Source organism: Lissotriton helveticus, chromosome 6, assembly GCF_964261635.1.
Source record: "Lissotriton helveticus chromosome 6, aLisHel1.1, whole genome shotgun sequence".
In the NCBI taxonomy this organism is placed as follows: Eukaryota; Metazoa; Chordata; class Amphibia; order Caudata; family Salamandridae; genus Lissotriton; species Lissotriton helveticus.
Window position 1 is genome coordinate 1,630,827,562 of NC_136067.1, and position 19,488 is coordinate 1,630,847,049.

General features: G+C 44.9%; 1 protein-coding gene across 6 annotated transcripts in view; it reads right to left on the reverse strand.

Annotated features, from left to right (window-relative positions):
* Positions 1 to 19,488, reverse strand: part of EHBP1 (EH domain binding protein 1) — a 2,232,712-nt gene that overhangs the window by 2,080,340 nt on the left and 132,884 nt on the right. For all 6 annotated transcript variants that reach the window (XM_078649460.1, XM_078649459.1, XM_078649456.1 and 3 more), the window contains exon 2: positions 2,303 to 2,360. In XM_078649460.1, the coding sequence (XP_078505586.1) occupies positions 2,303 to 2,360 (58 nt within the window). The remainder of the gene's footprint in view (positions 1 to 2,302; positions 2,361 to 19,488) is intronic.

Sequence of the window (19,488 nt, forward strand, 5' to 3'; positions counted from 1 at the left end):
CACCCTGAGATGGAGTACAGCGGCTCCCAGATACCTGGGGGTAAGATTGTACCACTCCCCGGAGGACCTCTATGAGGGGAATCACCGGAACGTACTGGCAGGCCTTCGCTCCGCGGTTGGCTTCTGGAAAACGCTCCCCCTGGCACCAATAGGGCGAGTAGCGTCGCTAAAATGATAATGGTACCCAGACTCCTGTATCATTTCACAAATCTACCAGTCGTTCCGCCTCGGTCCTTCTTCCGCGAACTGGACACGCTCCTTACAACACTGATCTGGGGGGGACGGACGACACAGGGGCGCTCTACGCACCCTGCAGTTACCCACAGTAAGTGGTGGCCTGGGCGCCCCGTCGTTCGAATCATATTTCCTGGCCGCACAACTCCAGTGGCTGTCTCACTGGACGGCCGAGAGACATATTGGAGAGACGATTACCGATTGCGGAGGGGTACCTCTGCCTGCCCTCCGACGACTACTAATGCCGGGTTCCAGACCAGTCCGTACACACCCGTTGCAGGTCGCTATAGCCCGCAAATGCATGCTGCGCCTCCATAGGCTGTCAAAAGGACGACCGTTATACTCCCCACTACTCCCTTTGGTGGGCTTCCCCCGGAAGGAGGGCTACTACACCGAGAGGGACCTGCGGATGTGGGCTGACAGTGGGGTGTCTGAGGTGGAGGCCTTGTTCCTTGAGGGACAACTGAAGTCATTCGAGCAGATGGTAGAGTGGTACGACCTTCCACAGGGGCAATTTTTAACATATAGGCAAATAATAGACAGTAGCCGAGCTTACTGGGACCTGCGAGAGGGAGAAACCCCCACACATCCCTTGCTGCACACGATATTGCGGATGGGGAAGGGGAGACACCTAGTCACTTGGCATTACAAGGCCATCCGGGAACTCATCGAAGTTCCCTTGGACGGATTGCGCCAATCCTGGGAGGATGACATAGGGCGGGTCCTTCACGACTCGGAGTGGACACGAGCACTAGAATATCCCAAGAAAGTCTCTCGAAACGCCTGCTTCAAAAATATACAGTTCAACATTCTACATCGTGCTTATCTTACACCCGACAAGTTGAGTACATTTTACCCAGATACAGAATTCAGATGCCCTCGTTGCCACACACTGAATGTGGACTTCAAACACATGTTTTGGGACTGTCATTCCCTGCAACCATATTGGAGTAGGGTGCACCACACACTGCAAGCGTTAGTACAATTACAACATATTGCCACCTGGGAGGTGTGCGCCCTGGGCGTTTATAAGAAGAAATCCGAAAAGCTGCAATGGCGGTTTGCATCCTTAGCTATCCTTCTGGTCAAAAGTTCCTTTGCCATGCATTGGAGGGCGCCCGCGGGTCCACCAGAGGCGGCCTGGATAGGGTCAGTGAACAAGTGGGGGGCAGCGGAAGAAGAGATCTTGAGAGACGAGGAGGTAAAAGGAACACGCAAACACCCAATCTCTATGGAATGGGCACACCTGCTGATACAATTTAAACACGAAACAGCACAGGATGTCCCGGGCCGACGCAACCCCAGCCCTCGCAGCCCACTTAGAGGCCCCAGCCCGTGATGGGGGCGTCCTCCCCGCCCCCCCGTTCGCCTTCTTTCTCTGTCGTGCTCCCCCCCTCTGCCCTGTTCGCCCCTTATTGACGCGCGACACCAGCTCCTGCCGGCTGTCGTCTAACTAATGCGTCATTTGTGTGCGCCCCGATGCCCCTTGCCCCACGCTCGCAGCTTTCGCCCCCTCCCCTTCCCCCCTCTTTTTCCCGTTTTACCCCTGGAGGTATCACCTCCTGTGATTCCCAGTTCAGTTTTAGTCGGTAGGTTGAAGTCCAACATCTCCACAGACATGTTAATGCTTGCACTCATCAAATGGGGTCGTATGCCAACAGAAGGGGGATAGCTTCATCCGTCCCCACCAACTCATCACCCCAGTGATCAGGTACACTCGGTCATGACACCCTGCGACGAGACCATCCATTAACAAACCCAGGGGACATGCTATGCAATCGCCGTGCTCATGGGACTAGAATTGATCCGTTGTCATTGAACCGCGTTTGTAATTGCTATGTACTGCTAGCACATATGCGGTTTGCCTTGTGACCTGTCTTATGAATGCAAAACCCTAAAAAAAAAACTGAAATGTTCTCCATTAAAATACAAGGAGCCAACAAAAGTGTAACACCAACACATTTCCTCAAACACTAACAGCTGTTGCATGACACGATCGAGTTCAGCACTACATTATTTTACAAAGTTTTGCAGTTTTAGCAACAACATGTTTGTTCACAGATCTAACCTTAGAAGATTTCCTGCGGCTTCTTCTAGTCCAAACCACCACCAGCTTATCCGGCTGCCTGCAAAAGACAAGAGTACACTGTTTATTTCATACAATGGGGCAATCTGGTCTATACATTAAGAAAATATTAAAATAGCGTTATGGTCTCTGTACTGAATACAACGCAGACGGTTTCCACTGGTCTTTAAACTACACCATGAGGTGTACCCACGAAGACCCGTTATAAGCTCCTCTGTTAAAGCCAAGCAGCTGTTAAATACACTGGACCAGAGATTTTTGTGCAGACTGAGCTTTTTTAGTAGCATGAGCAAATGTATGGGTGTTGTCACTTGAATATCTAAATCTTTGTTTGGGCAGAAAGAATAAAAGCTAATAAAACAGTGACAGGAAAAGCCCTGGATGCAGAGAAGGCTTTCAACAAGGTCTCGTGGCGTTTGACCACTTTGACATGCCACACTGTCCATTCCAATTGATTCTCTTATACACTGCAAGAACTATTCTCCAAATAGACAACATGTTGGCCAACAGAATTTGTGTGTCAAATATTGCTCCAATATGAAATAATAATTAAAAAAAATAGATAATATTCAGATACACTAGAAACTGCTGGCTTCAAATGGTATTAACGTTATCGTGCTATGGGCAAGAGGCAAAATCCGATGTAACTTAGATAACAGAGTTTTTCACGTTTTTGAAACGAAGACCATAATTTAAAGTTTGACGAATTTGGGGCATCCATCGAAAAGTGGGGAATGTCCCGTCTGATCTATTCTGAGTGCACAGAGGCCCCCAATACCCTTTCTCGCAATAGGGCAGACGGCCCATCCAAAGCTTTTTGGCAGATGCCCCTCATCCACTAGACTCTAAATAAGGTCATACATTGCTATCTCTAAATTTTGTATTACAGCTAAACCTAACCACATCAAAATGCTGAACAGGTTTCCCTTGCAAGGCAACCTTGTATTGAAAGAATACAAGATGCTTCGATCGCCTTGCATGAATCCTAAATCACAAAAAATATGAAGGTGAATGGAAGAAGCACAGGCACCTCCCATGTCCACAAACAAAATGACCATTAATCTGGAAATATACCTTTCATGTCAAAGGTTTCACCTAGTCTAGCCGAAACTTAATTTCTCTTTACACAGATCATTCTGGACTGTGTCAAAGCTGCACTAACTACATATTGTTTCCAGAGACATCTGCTAAAAACTGGAGAGAGTGGATCAGTGATCTAACACACATGTTTTTGAGTGTAAACTGGTCGAATCTCTAACGGCAGGCAATACCCTCATATTGCTCGGATATATTTCAGGTAACACCATGGTAACATGTCTTGGTGCACATGCCTTAACTGATACACAAAAGGTAAGTTCTTCAAGCCTCCTTTTACCAGATCTGTCCCTTACCCTGGGCATTAAATCCATACTCTGCAATCAGAAGTCATCCAATAAAACCTCAACGTACGTGGTAGGTATGGTTATCCTTCACACGCAACATGGCCAACAGCTCATTGAAACATTCAGATATCACTGATAGCAAGCATCCAATGTGGAATAGATTCGACCTATGTCGACCTATATCTGCAGAAAATTAAGTCTCCTTGAAATCCAGCTACTACCTGCTGAATTACACTTCGTCTCAAACTCACTATTTTTACCAATCCTAAGTATACCTCCACTTTACCACCTACATAACGTCTGGGCTCCGAATATGTGACACTTCAGCTCTTGCTGTTTTTTAATTGGTTGTTTCTTACCGGATTTTCGTTGGACCATAACGAACCGTGAACTTCTGGAGTTCGCACCTTTATGTCACTGGTTCATGTATAATGTCTTTTGACTGATATATGAGATACATGTAAGTGCTTTCTTGACCCTCATTATACAAACACGACTTTAAAGTTAAATTCGTCTATACTGGTAGAAAATACAGAATATTCCAAAGCAGTTCAACAACGATGATTCTCTCAATTCATAAAATGAAATTATAATAATAGTTTAATCTCCAGCTGAAATAAGGAAAGATGCCTCCAGGCACACCATTGATCTTAGGTGCACATTTATGCAGCAACATATTTGCAGAAAGTCTCTCTCACATATACACACAAACTGAAGACACCATGTATGCCACTACGTAATTTGATGTTTGACCCCCCCCACACTCAACAAGCCTGACAACACCGTTCCCCAGATTCCAACTCTGGTTTCATGCTCTGTGGTGTTGTCTTTGGTGCAGAGAGGTGTTCCTCCATATTTAGAAGTGTCCCATTTATGGATAGAACTTTCTTCTAAATGTTTTTTTGTTGTCCCTCAGTTCACAAAGGACTTCCAGAATCCGTGTGTACTTTGTTCAGGTTGTCCCGTTCCACCCAGAGCACCAACCCCTGAACATCTTGATTCTTCCCAAACTCTAGTTTTGAATTTGAAAAAGTCAAAGAGTCCCTTTTGTTCTTCTTTTGTCAGTTGTCGGCTGCTTTGTCATCCAGATGAATGTGTGAAGTGCTCTGATTCACAAACAGGTTATCATAGCCACTGGATACTCACTTAGACTCAAGATTTTCCAGAATCTGCTCAGCAACCCAGTTGTCAGTCATTCAATAAGCAAAGGCCCGGAAGCCATAAGACTCAGCAGGCCTTCATTCATTCTCCTAGGCCACCCTCCCCGGGCATCCTTTGTTGCCGCCGCCCTGCCAGAGGGCAGTCACATGCTCGGTTCTCTGTTCCATAGACTTGCCCGCAACAGTGCCACCTCCCTACGACAGGGGATCCCACCTCCAATCAGAGATAGGATTGGCACCATCTAAAGTAGAGTGCAGACTGTAGGGAAGTCCGAGGATATCCACAATCACTAGCAGCACAGATACAGCCCAGACTCGTGCCAGCAGGAGCAAGATCGCCTTGGGCACCTTAGGTTGTTTCTTAATAGTCAATCATGGCTCTCCCGCCATCAGTCAGGTCCCTTGGAGGTAAGGTCTCACTGGAGCTCCCAGTGGACAAGACTTCCCGGAGGCCAGCAAGCCCCGCCCTCAAACATAACTTTGAAATATGTAACCACTGACTATGTGTATTTCGAACTGGGGGAGGGGGGTTCTTTACTATTTTGTAAAAACCAACACATTTCTTTCAATTAAAAAGATCTTTTACCTTGTACATAGTTTTTTGCACACAAAACAACTCTATAACTAGTTGTGTCTGTGAATGGTGGAACTTAAGTGTGCAAGTATGTAACAGTTCGTGTCAGGCTGTGCGTAACAGTGCCTGTGTGACTGTGCAGGACGGTACCTCACTAAGGGTTTCTGTGTTACCATACACATATGCATGAGTGCGCGCTTCAGACCATCCCCATGCACCCTTCTTCTGTTTTAGCTATTGAGAGCTCCCACTTCCAATGTTTAATTCAAACACACAAACATTATGAAAGTGTGTGCCTGAGTGTGGATATAGGAGAGAGGATTTGACAATGTGTCTCTACGAGGTATTGTTCCAACTTTGAAACCCGAATGGTACAAAGACTATCTAATGTACATGACTGATTAACCCCTTCGACGCAGATGACGAGCTCAGCTCATCATGAGGTACACCTCTCGTACGCTCATGACGAGCTGAGCTCGTCATGAACCGCGGGTTTTTAAAAAAGTCAGCGCACAGCAGGAAAATGCGCTGCACGCATGCGGTTAAGAAACACTGAGCTATATGGGACAGCAAGTCTCTACTGGCTGAGGAGAGTCAAAAAGTGGCAAACTGTAGTATGCTGCAAAAGCAGATTACTGCTCGACTTAAAAAGGCATTTAAAATGGGATCGCTAACTGTGAGTTTGCCTGATTTTGTCCCCACTCACTTTCCAAGCAAAATGACTTGCCTCTTTCCGTAGAGAAGGACATGGCCGGTGAGTCATTGGCACCACTGCTGGTCCTGCAGAGGTCACACGTTGGGACTGGGTTCTTAAAGGCACATTAATATGGGATCGCACATTGCTGGAGCAGCCATCACACCAGCTGATGCCAGAGGTTAGTTAGGGTGACCCACAGGACCGCTAGGCTGGAGGTGTCTTAAATCTCAGTCTTCATTATGAGTACAAGCCAAATTAGACTTTGCGATTGCACAGGTCAACCAAGTTAAGTAGAATGTAGTAGAACAGACGGGAGTAGGTAGGACATGATAAGTTCACCCACCCAATGTCCTACTAGCACACAAGCCAACATTTCGAAAGAGGAAGAAAGTGAAAAAAATCGGTGGCATTTATTTTCACCCCTAACATTCAGAGCCAATTTTATGCAGGAGACAGTTAAAATAAAGCCTCTTTTTGTTCTAAAATTGTATTGGTATTTAAATTAACATACGATAAAAGATGCATAAACCTTGTGACATACAAGATACACAATAAAGTGCAATAGATTTAATTGTATTAAAAGCCATATTTGATATTACAAAAATGTGGGAGTCTCCTGCCTGAATCAGTTCTGTTGGCACACACGTACTGGTTATGATACAGATGACAGAAAGCTGCATTCAAAGACTTGCTTTCTTTCATTCCTTGGTTCCTCTGAAGTGGCTACTTTTACCTGAGCAGCAAAATGTCATCCCTTTATGCACAATGCCAGAGCTGACTTTCCTTTCCTCAAGGGGAGAGAAGTTGGCCTAACAGCTAGATGCGCTCGACCTCGGAACTGGGTTCGAGTCTCGGTAATGACGCTAAAACATCCTGTGATTCTGGGCAAATCACTTAATCTCCCCGTGCCTAACAAAAATGAATGTGTGTCCTCATGTAACGTAACTGGTGCTATGTAAAGCGCTCTGATACCCGATTCGGGTCAAGTTCGCGCTATGTATGTATGTATGTATACTTGTAAAGCGCACTATCACCTTTCAGGCATCCTGGCGCTGTATACCGCTGTGGAACCCTTCCTGGCTTTCCCTGTGAGATGCCCTCTACTGGGCACCCCAAGGTGAAGCCAGGCATCCTAGCGCTTTCGAAGCCGTTGTGGAGATTAAGCAAGCTATTGCCCAGAGTTGCAAAGTGGGACCCATGATTAGAGTAGGCACCAAGGCGAGAATTATCGAGTCCATGGACATTGAGCACAAGACCCTGCTGCATCGGGAATTGAACCCTGGTCCCGGGCCAGACCTCTGCCTCAGGGTCTGCCGCTCTAATCGGTGAGCCACACTTCTCCACGCTATGTAAAACTCTGCAAAAAAAATAAAAAATTAGAGCACTGCAGGGAGCCGTAACTACATGGGTGGTGTGTGGTGGTATGGTCCACGAAGTCAGAACATAATAACCTCGACTCTTCCCAAATTACACAGTGTTTACATTTCAATGTACTTGTTGAGTAATGTATGTCAAAAGCATAATTACTGTTTACAAACTGGACGTTTTTGCGTTATATGTTACGACTCTCCCCAAGCCACAAAAAAGTTTGAATTATATCATCACAGTTACAAAGTGTTACTCTTTGCTGTGTAAAGACCTCTCTGGCTTTATTTGGATTGACCAGTTACACGCTGGTCAGTAACTAACTCCGCATATACCTGGTGAGTGTCGCTCAACCACTCATGTTGGTTCGTTGCTTTTCCTTCTACCAACCGCATTAACGCCTTGAATTTGCATGAATTATTTATTTCCTTGTTATAAAAAATAATTTATTTTTCGTAAAGTTTATTTCTTCTCTTGTTTTTATTTAGGACGAACGCTTAAATTAGATGAATGGAGATTCTCGGGAACATAAAATAAACACTTGAAAATAACGAATGACTTGCCAGGCAAAATAATGGAAGGCACAAGCTTTGGAAATGGCGAAACACACGGATTAATGTCGCACATTCCTTCACTAGGGGGTACATGAGACAACACGAACGCAGGAAGCCCCTCATTTTTTCCATGTAATCAAGGGCGAGGTTCTTAGCATTGACTCTTTGAAAAGCTTGAGCACATTAGTACCCCAAACTGAGGAATTATAAAAATGGTGGCACACACTGAGGACTTATCCAAACTGAGGAAGGTGAAATGCTCGGACATGAGGCATTCACAGATCGTGTGATTTCCAGAGATGAATGTGGAGAATATAAAATCAAATTGAGGGCAAAACAAAAACAGAGTACGGGTTTCCTCTCAGTCCCAGGAGACAGCCCCACAATGGGGAATGAAGAGCTATAGAACAAGCTACGCACCTTCGGTAATACTCTTTCTGGATGATTATCTATCTAACCGCAGATTCCTCACCTTGTGAATATTCCGCAGTACACCTGTATGCCAGTAGGTGGCCCCACGCGACTCGATGTCAGCTTTGCTGTGCTCCAGAAGTGACAAACCCAGCTGCATGTAAGCGCTACCACTGTGCGCAGATGTCCGTTTCTTTTAGAGAGTTGTCTGCACTCTCATATGCAGAGGCCCTTAGCAAATTCGTATGACCATTGTGCAGATCTCTAGAGTTGGACCTTTTTAGAAGGAAAAGAAGTGCAGATGCCGCAGAACAGGGAGGTGGGAGGGCTGTGAGGAATCTGCAATTAAACAGAGTATCCCCCAGAAATAGTATTATTCAAGGTAAGTAACTTGTTCTTCTGATGGATACTACGAACTGCAGATTTCTCAACTAGTGAGGAGATAGCAAAGCAGTACCTCCCAAGGTGGTGGGTCTGGTGAATGGCTCAGACAAAAAAGTCCTGCCGAGCCAAAAGGGCAAAATGGCCATCTCAGTGGATCTAATTGTCAAGAGAGTAGTACTTTGTGGACACGTGCACTGATGCCCACATAGCTACCTAACCAACATTTAAGACAGGCAGTCTGTAAGCCAATGCAGGTGCAATAGTCTTGACCCTGGTAAAATGAGCCCTCTGACCTTTTGAAGGATGCTTTTTAACCAAACCATAGCAGATCTTAATAAAGAGGACTAACCATCGTGAGATTGTTCATTTCTGCACTGCCTTACCCATATTTGCACCATGGAACACAAAAAAAAGAGTTGATGATCCACCCAATGTTCCTTTGTATGATCAATGTGGTAGACACAGATGATGGACAGAATGCAGAGAAAATCAAACATTCACCGCCAGTCAATAGATCTGGGTTAAATCCATCGTTCTTTTGCTCATCATAGCACCACAGGTTAGACTCAGCCATATGCAAAGATAAATGTGAAAACTAGGGAATTTTTAGGATCCAAGAGAAGGAGTCTCCCTTCCTTTTTTGAGGCATGAGGTGGGGCCAAGAAGGCCTACAATCAGTGCCTCATCTTATATTTTTAATTTAATCTCTTTATTTGATCATTTTCCACAAATTTGGCAACTTTTTGCATCCTGTAGTTTGCCTGTTGGGATTCCCTACTGGAGACTGTACTGGACGTCCTTAAGTAAAAGTGAATCACCTGCCAAGAAAACACTCAACAGCCACTAACCTAGCCAACCACTAGATGAAAAGTAGGATTATGCAACCTCCGGGAGAGAATACACATTCCCTTTAATCAGGAGTAGACCAGGAGCGTCAGCAACACGGCTAGGCTAAGTGTCAGGACTAACAATTCCTACATATGTCATACTTCTAACACACACCTCTCCAAACCACCATACAGGTCATCTTTAATTGCTCCGGGCAGTTATGAGTGTCAGGATGCCACTCTAGTGGCAGTTGTGAGCTATATAAATTAGGCCTACCTAAGAGATATAATCTTCCAGCCTTCCTAAGAAGCAAAAATAAAGAGCGTGGAACCTCTTAAATGAATGCGTTAAATACCACACGTGCCTATCTTGGTCACGTGATTAAATAAGTACTTGGAGCAGCAGCAATGACAAATCCTAGCTTTGTTAACTAAAACATAGTTGGAGAAACTATGAGGCAGCCATCTTTAAAATACTTACATGTCAACAGTAGACCAAAGTCTATCCAAAGAGCTACAGGGCACTAACGGCAGCAAAGAAAAAGAGAACTCTTGAGGCAATGTATTAAGTTCATATTCAATTTAGTTTTTTTATCAAGGGGAAATACGCCGCATACATGTGTAGTACTATTCGTTTTTGGAGAAGAAAGAGTAAAAGGCTGTTGTATAACCCATTAAGGCAGACATCTTGACGAATGCACCACCAGAGTGTTTACTGTACAGACTTCAGGAAGTCACAAAATACATGAACACTGTATATGATCCGAACTTCTGAATAAAGCAATTTAACTTCTAATCCAGAGTGGAATTGCACTAGAATGAACCCCGCATCTGCTTCGATGCTTCCCGGCTGCCAGGGCATTCCTGTGCTCTGTCTGGGTCTGCAGGATCCTGGGACTGTATCCGATGGGAACTTTGTAATGGCGGACGGCCAGCGGTTTCATAGCGATGCAAGCATGAGAAATATGGCAATACCAGTGAGAAAGACTGACAAAGGCAGCTGTGACTTCAGCGTGTGTGCAGACTTCCAATTAACTGGTTTACTAAAAGGGGTAACCACACAGGTCAGTTGAATCGCAAGGAATCATTCTATATAAATAATCTTCTATGTATGGAATCCTTCCTCGATTGTTGTAAATTAACTGCTGTCAGAGCTCTGAAATGTTGAGAGCTCCGCTGGGGTCTTTGGGGTGACTGGGGGGATATTATAACTGGTATAGTGGCCTTCTCTCCATCATCCAGTGTTTTTCATTGTTCGGTCCGGCTTAAGACAGTGCATGTGCTGTCTATTCCGAGACATTTTGTTAGCTTACAGTGGCCTTAGCGCATGCCTATTGTTTACCGCTGGTTTGCAATCTCATTTGCTTACTTATTTGATGGTTTGTGTGGACTTTACTTCCCCGTTGTGAAAATTGAACCTTCCCCGGAGTATAGGCTCCTTATTATGACCCACTCTGCTCATATTTTGGTGCTACATTTTCCTTTATGGTTAAACACTGAGTGCATGTGTTTTCCAGCTGTCTCCCCTGTGTGCTTCTCTGCCCAGTCTCAATGATGACCTTTCTCACTCAGTGGCGTTGCTGGTGGGTGGGGGGGATCTGGCGGTATGCCCCGGGCAGCACTCTTATTGGGGGCAGCGGAGGCGTCTGTCAACTACCGCTTTCCCCCCCTATATCCATGCTGCTGTGTCTCACCATGTGGTTCTCTGCCTCTTCTGTGTTGTTTCTGTCACCTGTGTGGTTCTACTGTCAGCGCATTGCCATGTGCTTCTGTGCTTCTGTGCTTCTGTGCTTCTGTGCTCCTCCGGGCTCCGGGTTGCTTTGTCTCGCAGCCAACAAAACATAAAAAAAATGTGGCAGCATCATTTTGTAAGGCATATACATAAGTGGTATGTGAGCCTATGGAACAACACATCAGTACACGTGAAAAGTTGTTTTACAAAATAAAAATTGACCAATCTGCACAGCATTAATGAGGATGTGCAGGATGGCTAAACCCCTTAGGCTAAACCAATAAGTCCTAATGGTGAGACATATTAGCTTTGCCAATGCTTGTTCATTTTGAACTTCCTACCATCAGTGGGTGGGATATTCTAATAGCCTTGCTACGTCTGGCTATACCAGTTATTAAAGGCTCTCTTCCTTGTTATAGGCCTGAGTATATGGCTCGGGCTAATAATGTGGGTTAGAGGCCTTTACCCTCTGGTAGCTGACTCAAATGCTGTAGTAATTGCTCAAATACTTTTTTTAAATCCTTAAAGCTACTGGTGTCCAACATATGTATAAGAGGGCAAATTCCGCAACAGATTTTCAAGATATCCATCCAAGATAACTTTACAAAAAATTAATCTAAAAACATATCTACACAGTATTTGGTTGGCCTGAAAACCTAGCATTCCTTACCTACACTGTCCACCTCTAATGCAGAACATTCACACGACTGCTCCTTTCAGACTAAAAAGGGCCAAGCAAATAAAACGTAATTATGCAGCAATCAACAAATCAGAGGTATCCGATAATCAGATTTCCCATCTTTTTTAGGAGACCTTAACAAGTGTCAAGGTCACTCAGACCCTCCTCTTTAAGCAAACAAGAGTTAAGTGAAATGTTGCAAAACAATATCAAGACAGGTTGTACGAATTAAAATGCCGAGGTTAATATGACGGTAGAAATGTTGGACACAATAGTGATGGCCTTAAAAGAGAAATCTGGACTTACACGTTGAAGACTTGAAGTTGGCCCCTTAATTCACGAGTGTGGGAAATAACCAACACCCTTATTAAAGGAAATATAAACATGGAGGGCTGCCAGTAAAGGGTTTGTCATATGAGTGTAGAGAAACTAAGATTGGACTGGAGGACGACATATGCAGACATATGAACTTTGATAGGATGACTCTACATTCAACAGAATTACTACTTCATAAGTAAAGTTAGGGGCTTATTTATGAAGGTGTTTTGAACTACATGAAGTAATTACTCTTGTAGGGCTCATTTAAATACTCCTAAATGCCTTTGTAAATTAGCCTCAAAACATCTAAAATGGGTGTGCTGTAATCTGTAGAACTTGTTGATGCCCTTCAACTCGGATGTAACCGGTTAGTCCATTCAAACTGGTATAAGACGAGGGCAAAATTGCAAAAGAAGCTTTGTAAGTGGGTTTCTACTCTGTTTGACATATGCAAAATCAGGTTTTTTTATGATTTTGGTGGGGGATGCATTGTAATCTGTGTTACTTGTTGATGCCCCTTTAAGTCTGATGTAACCTGTGGAGTCTTAGGGGCATCATACAGAACTGTGGGGTTTTCCTGGACAACCAGAGTCGATAGGTGGCTTATCCAGTATGGCTGTCCTTTACATGGTGGATGCAATAAAGAGTTCAGACAATCAATTTTTCTGGAGTATATACTCTCTTAGCACTGGTAATGAGTTGAGGAATGCATCACTGAACCCTGGATACAGTTTAAACAAGATCCTGATATCTACATAGAATTGAGAACATATTTAAACATCTAAAGCGGTGATTGGACTGATGCGGGCACACAACAGGCTTAAATTTAATTTAATCGGATTCCAGATATCATGCAGTGGTATAACAGTTTCCACCGTAATTTTGGGAAAAGACTGTCATAGCTGTTACAGAAATGCCTGGAACACGAACAGCATTGATTGAAGCAGCCGTAGGTGTCTCAACACGCTTAAGCGTCTGAAACGCACGCTAGTGTTCCAATCATGAAGCAAGTAACGGACAGGCGTACTCAATCGTCTCGGAAGCTTGTTTCCGGTCCAGGGAAGGCATGGCTTGGTAGTTCGGGCTGGACTGTTCCCATGAGGCACAGGGTCAGACTGATTTGCATATAGCCATGTCTGAACTGGGGTGGCAGAGTGGGCTAAAGAACGGTGATGGATCAAACCCAGATCTTTTGACTGGGTGTGAGTGTTTGATTGGTTCAGATGCTCCGTCCATCACCACCCCCTTTTGTACCGCTTTGGCCGCCATAAGTGTGGCAGGGTATGCTCAGACGTGAGTCCCTTGCTCACTTTGGCACTGGATTAAAGCAAGCCGGGCTGAAGACGGCTGGAATGCCAGAAACCGGTCCTCGGAAGCTTGTTTCCGGTGCAGGGAAGGCATGGCTTGGCAGTTCGGGCTGGACTGTTCCCATGAGGCACAGGGTCAGACTGATTTGCATATAGCCATGTCTGAACTGGGTTGGCAGAGTGGGCTAAAGAATGGTGATGGATCAAACCCAGATCTTTTGACTGGGTGTGAGTGTTTGATTGGTTCAGATGCTCCGTCCATCACCACCCCCTTTTGTACCGCTTTGGCCGCCATAAGTGTGGCAGGGTATGCTCAGACGTGAGTCCCTTGCTCACTTTGGCACTGGATTAAAGCAAGCCGGGCTGAAGACGGCTGGAATGCCAGAAACCGGTCCTCGGAAGCTTGTTTCCGGTGCAGGGAAGGCATGGCTTGGCAGTTCGGGCTGGACTGTTCCCATGAGGCACAGGGTCAGACTGATTTGCATATAGCCATGTCTGAACTGGGTTGGCAGAGTGGGCTAAAGAATGGTGATGGATCAAACCCAGATCTTTTGACTGGGTGTGAGTGTTTGATTGGTTCAGATGCTCCGTCCATCACCACCCCCTTTTGTACCGCTTTGGCCGCCATAAGTGTGGCAGGGTATGCTCAGACGTGAGTCCCTTGCTCACTTTGCCACTGGATTCAAGCACGCCAGGCTGAAAACGGCTGGAATGCCAGAAACCGGTCCTCGGAAGCTTGTTTCCGCTCCAGGGAAGGCATGGCTTGGCAGTTCGGGCTGGACTGTTCCCATGAGGCACAGGGTCAGACTGATTTGCATATAGCCATGTCTGAACTGGGGTGGCAGAGTGGGCTAAAGAACGGTGATGGATCAAACCCAGATCTTTTGACTGGGTGTGAGTATTTGATTGGTTCAGATGCTCCGTCCATCACCACCCCCTTTTGTACCGCCTTGGAACACGAACAGCATTGATTGAAGCAGCAGTAGGTGTCTCAACACGCTTAAGCGTCGGAAACGCACGCTAGTGTTCCAATCATGAAGCAAGTAACGGACAGGCGTACTCAATCGTCTAACCATTTCTGGAATTAAGAAGTAATGTAGGTGCGCGCACACGCTTTAATGTTTCAATCAGGAAATCGAATCGGGAAGATGGAGGACACGCTCAAGTGTTTAACCAGGAGGTACTTTCAGGAATCCAGAGAGACGCATGAAGAGACAAGAGCACAACAATACTGTAAACAAGTAATTTTCCCCAATCAAAGCACCATATGGGATGTGCACCAAGCATTGTTAGGAATAGTCATTTTTTCGTCATGCGCCTACAATCCTGAAACAAGGAACAATTTCGGGTAAGGTGCAGGTGTGCGTTCTTCATCTGGTATTGGATTAACTATATGAAGAAGTTTATACAGAATAGTACAGCCAACCACCATACTGTCTTAAGACTGTACAAAAGACCAGGAAAGGATGCTGAAAGAAATATTATTTTAATTGCTCATGTTACCTTGTTGTGTTAATTTGTTACGTTAACTGGTTATTTTGAATGGCTGTTTTAAATTGTTATATTAACCAATTATTTTAATTAGTTATATTTGACTTCGTGCGAGCCAACTAATCTCTGAGTCGTGGCAGCAGGAAGCTGCCAACTCAATTTTTCTCTCCGAGGCAGGCGATCCCATCTGAACATGGAAAAATGGAGGAAACGGTTGGATTCCTACTTAATTGTGAATGGAGGAGAACATTTTTCCCCGGCGATGAAACAGGATAATTTGTTGCACAAGATAGGCACTGAAGGTCTCTGGGGCATTTCAGTGGGCGACGCTCCATAGCTATATTAGGGGAGCTTCCCCTGATCCCTATGGCTAGTGATTCAAAGAGGCTGCAGTAGCGCACGTCTCCACCGAAGAGTGCATTGTGTACAGCTGTTGCTCATTTCCTTAGTCAAATGTCAATTAAAGTATCCACTAAGTGCACATATCTATTTTGTATTCCATAGCACGGGTGCACTAACGATAGCCATGTGAATTCTAAATATAAATAAAAAAATGTCATTAAGAAATTGGGAAACAAAACTTGCAACAGAGTAATACTGATCTCTTTCCTCCAACTACACATCCAGCCCTTTCTCATCCTCCCCTCTCCCAATACCCTAGATCTTTCCTTGCCAAGCTGGGGCGATAGTTAAATGTTTAATAATTTTTGATGCAAGGAATTGCTATAAAAAGAGAAAGAAAAACTGAAATCATTGCAGTACCTAAACGTGGAATCCATAAGCTTGCGATACAAATCTTACATATAAAACATTAACCATGGTATATAATTTCAATAGAACAGTACAGGTGCTTCAAAGCAGCTAGGCCTATTTACAAAAGTTACTGAAACTCTTTTTACTCTTAACGCGCAACATAGTAAAATATGAATTCAAATTGGTGCAGAGAAACTGTACTATTGGTTCTGATTTACTGTAACCAGAAGGCATCTTTTAAATACACAAGGATGACAAAAAAATGAAACAGAATGGAAATTATCAGGCATTGGAAATGTAAACTTGTTAACAGATTTCCTATTCCTTGCCTTTGAGGGCCTACTGAGGATGATGCAGAATAGGTAGATAGATACTACATATGGGTATTACAGAAGTTGAGTGGTAAAGGTGGGTTACAGAAACACATATGGATCGGACTGAAAGTTAACAATAACAGACAGCCGTGCATATTTATATTTATGAGTGGGTGGCTGGGTGCTGCGTGAACACAGACTCGCATACAGAAACATGGAAATTCAGGTACAGTTATAAACAGAGCTAGGAAGAGGGGGGGTTAAGAAATGTGTAGCAAGCAAGAAGTGTAAGAGGTAGATGGAGCGATGGTAGACAGAGAGTTAGATAAACAAACGGGTAACTAGAGACCCAGATAGGTAGTCAGATAAATAGATAGATAGATAGAAAAACAGAGAGGCAGCAGGAGGAGAGATGGAGAGGAGTATAAGAAAGAAGAAATATAGAAGGCAACGTAGATAGAAAGGAAGAAAGAACATAGAGGTAGAGGGGAGGAGAGTATGGGGATTAAATATATATATATATATAACCAACTTTATTAATAGATTTGCGGCAGGACACAGTATGGCACAGTTCAAAAAATGATCGATGCACATGCACAGCATTACAGCAAGCCCAGCCATCAGTATTATAAAACATTGTCAGATCGACACACCATAGTAGCTATGCCATTTCCCCCCATATGCTTTCGTGCTTCTTTGAGCAACCACGAGCCTCAAAGATTGGCTTCTCCTGATGAGTGCACCAGTCCACCCCTGTACGCCAGCATCTGACAATCGGTGGCAAACCTAGGCTTCAATAACCTAGTAGACTCCCTCTCACTTGACCTTCGAGGATGGGTGGTTATCTGACTGTTCCAACCACCTGCGTTTTTCTCCCCTTCTCTGTATTTATAAGTATTATGTTTTTACTTATATCTTTATGCTCCCTCTTATCCTGCGATGCAATGCAAATGTTTCTTTTCCTTTGTGTATGTAAAGCGCTCTGATACCCACTGGTCAAGCTAGCGCTATATAAAACTTTTAAATAAATAATAAATAAATAAAATTATGCTGTTTCCAATCACGAGCCACATCCCGTTTGGCAACCAAACAGGCCACCCCCAGAAAGATACGCTCAGCTCTAGGGCCACCAAACTCCTCCGTCAACCCCAATAGCGCAGTGCAGGGTGTTAGCTCCAGGGTGCGGGCCAGGACAGAATAAAGTACTTGACCCACCCCCTCCCAAAAGGACCTCAACACTGGACATTCCCAAGGTACGTGGAAAAAGTCTGTAGATGGAAGCATCAGGGAGCAAGTATTGCAAGAGCCGCGGGATGTGATACATCGCATGTAAGTAGTTAAATTGAACCATACGCAGCCACAATGAGATTGCCAGTTCTCGAGGTGCTATACAAGCCTCCCTCCATTCCTCTACATCAAGGCCTCCCACCCAGGTCGCTCAACTCTGCCGGGTCTCTCAAGGCCATCAGGGGCGTGACTCACTTACAATCAGTAAATCACAGAAGTTGCCCCTTTACCCAACCGTCCAAGGAAAACCTGAATTCGGGTAGTGAGTCATTAGGGAGAATTTTAGCCTGCAAGGTGTGGCATAGTTGGAGGTATCAAAACAACTGCGAGTTGGTCAGGGTGTACCTAACCTTTAAGTCCTGAAACAACACAATGCTACCTTCCCTGCAAACATCTCCCAGGTGAGAGGTCACAATACGGTCCCAGGGGATACAAACCTCCAGGGTCGAAAGCTGACCAAGTCACGTTCTCCTACCATAAAGGGGTAATCCCGGTGCGATGGCAATCCCACCCAGTGTACCAAAGAGCCACCCTCCAACAGGAAAGGGACACCCGCGTACAAGAAGGTAATTTGTCAAGCAGATGCGCTCCACACAGAAGATTGAGCAGACCATCTACACCCAACAAATTAATTTCCAGATGATACGCCGGGTCATTCCACCCTCCAGTGAACCAGTCATTAACTGGCACCAAGGTTGTATAGGTAGATATCCGACAGACCTAGGCCAACATCAAAGGGAGATATTTTTGCAGTGAATGCATGGCCACCTTGTGCCTACCACCTACCCACACAAAGTTAGTGACCTTGGCAGTCAAGGAGTGAAACCATTTGCGGTGGATGGGGTAGGCATAGTTGCCCAGAAAGCACAAATAACGCAGTAGTCATACCATTTTGAAGAGGGCAGTGCGCCCAATGGGGTTCAATGGCAGGTTGGCCCAGGGGTTAAGGTCGCGATCAAGCCGCAGGTCCAGACCCCACAAAGTAAGGACCCAGGCCAGATCTGGGAGTGGGTGTGGACAACATATGAATCCCTAAATATTTGAAGGAACTATGCCGGGTAGAAATATTGGGACCCCAAACCCGCCCCAGAGCGTCCCACTTCCCCTCCACTAGGCAGGACTTGCCCTAGTTAACCCGGAGCCCGGACGCCTCACCGTATAGTTGAAGTGTTAGAAAGTGGGGCTCAGAGCGCGGGAAATCCTTTAGAAACATTAGAATATCATGCACATATAACGCTATGCGGTCTTCGAATCCATTCTCCCACCAACAGTCCAAAACCTGGGCATCGCAGTGTATAAGCCGCGCCAGGGGCTCTATCACCAAGGCAAATATCAGTGGGGACAGCGGACACCCCTGGCACGTACCACGCTCGATAAGAAACGAAGGAGACAAACCCCATTTACACAGACTTGAGCAACCGGGGCATGGTAGAGAAGAAGGACCATTCGACGGAACCGCTCTCCCAGACCGACCGGGTGGAGGACTCCATCCATTAAATCCCAGGATACTGCATCATAAGTAGGCTTTCCTGTTTTCAGTTTCTATTTTTGGCAAATTCTGGTGGGTTTTTTTTCCCAGTGTTTTCAAGGGATTTCAATACCTTAATAAAACTGTTATCAGTGGTTACACATTTTCGCGCCACTAAAAACAACAGAAAAAGAGCTTTTCCAGTGTTTATGTAACATTTTGCTTTTAATATTGCTTGCTTTCTGCACCGATAGCACATGGTATATAGACAGTGTATGTGTAGTGTATAAGAGGTCCAAATAGATTTTTGCAAATTAAACTTATTGTAGTACACCATACAATACTTCTTAAGTGAGTCTGTGGTCATGTGCGCTCGCTCTTTCTTTCCCATGTAAATTTCTGTGAAAAGGCCCTCTCAAAATTGGCACTTGGGACGGGCAACGCCAAAACAGCCAGTACACAATT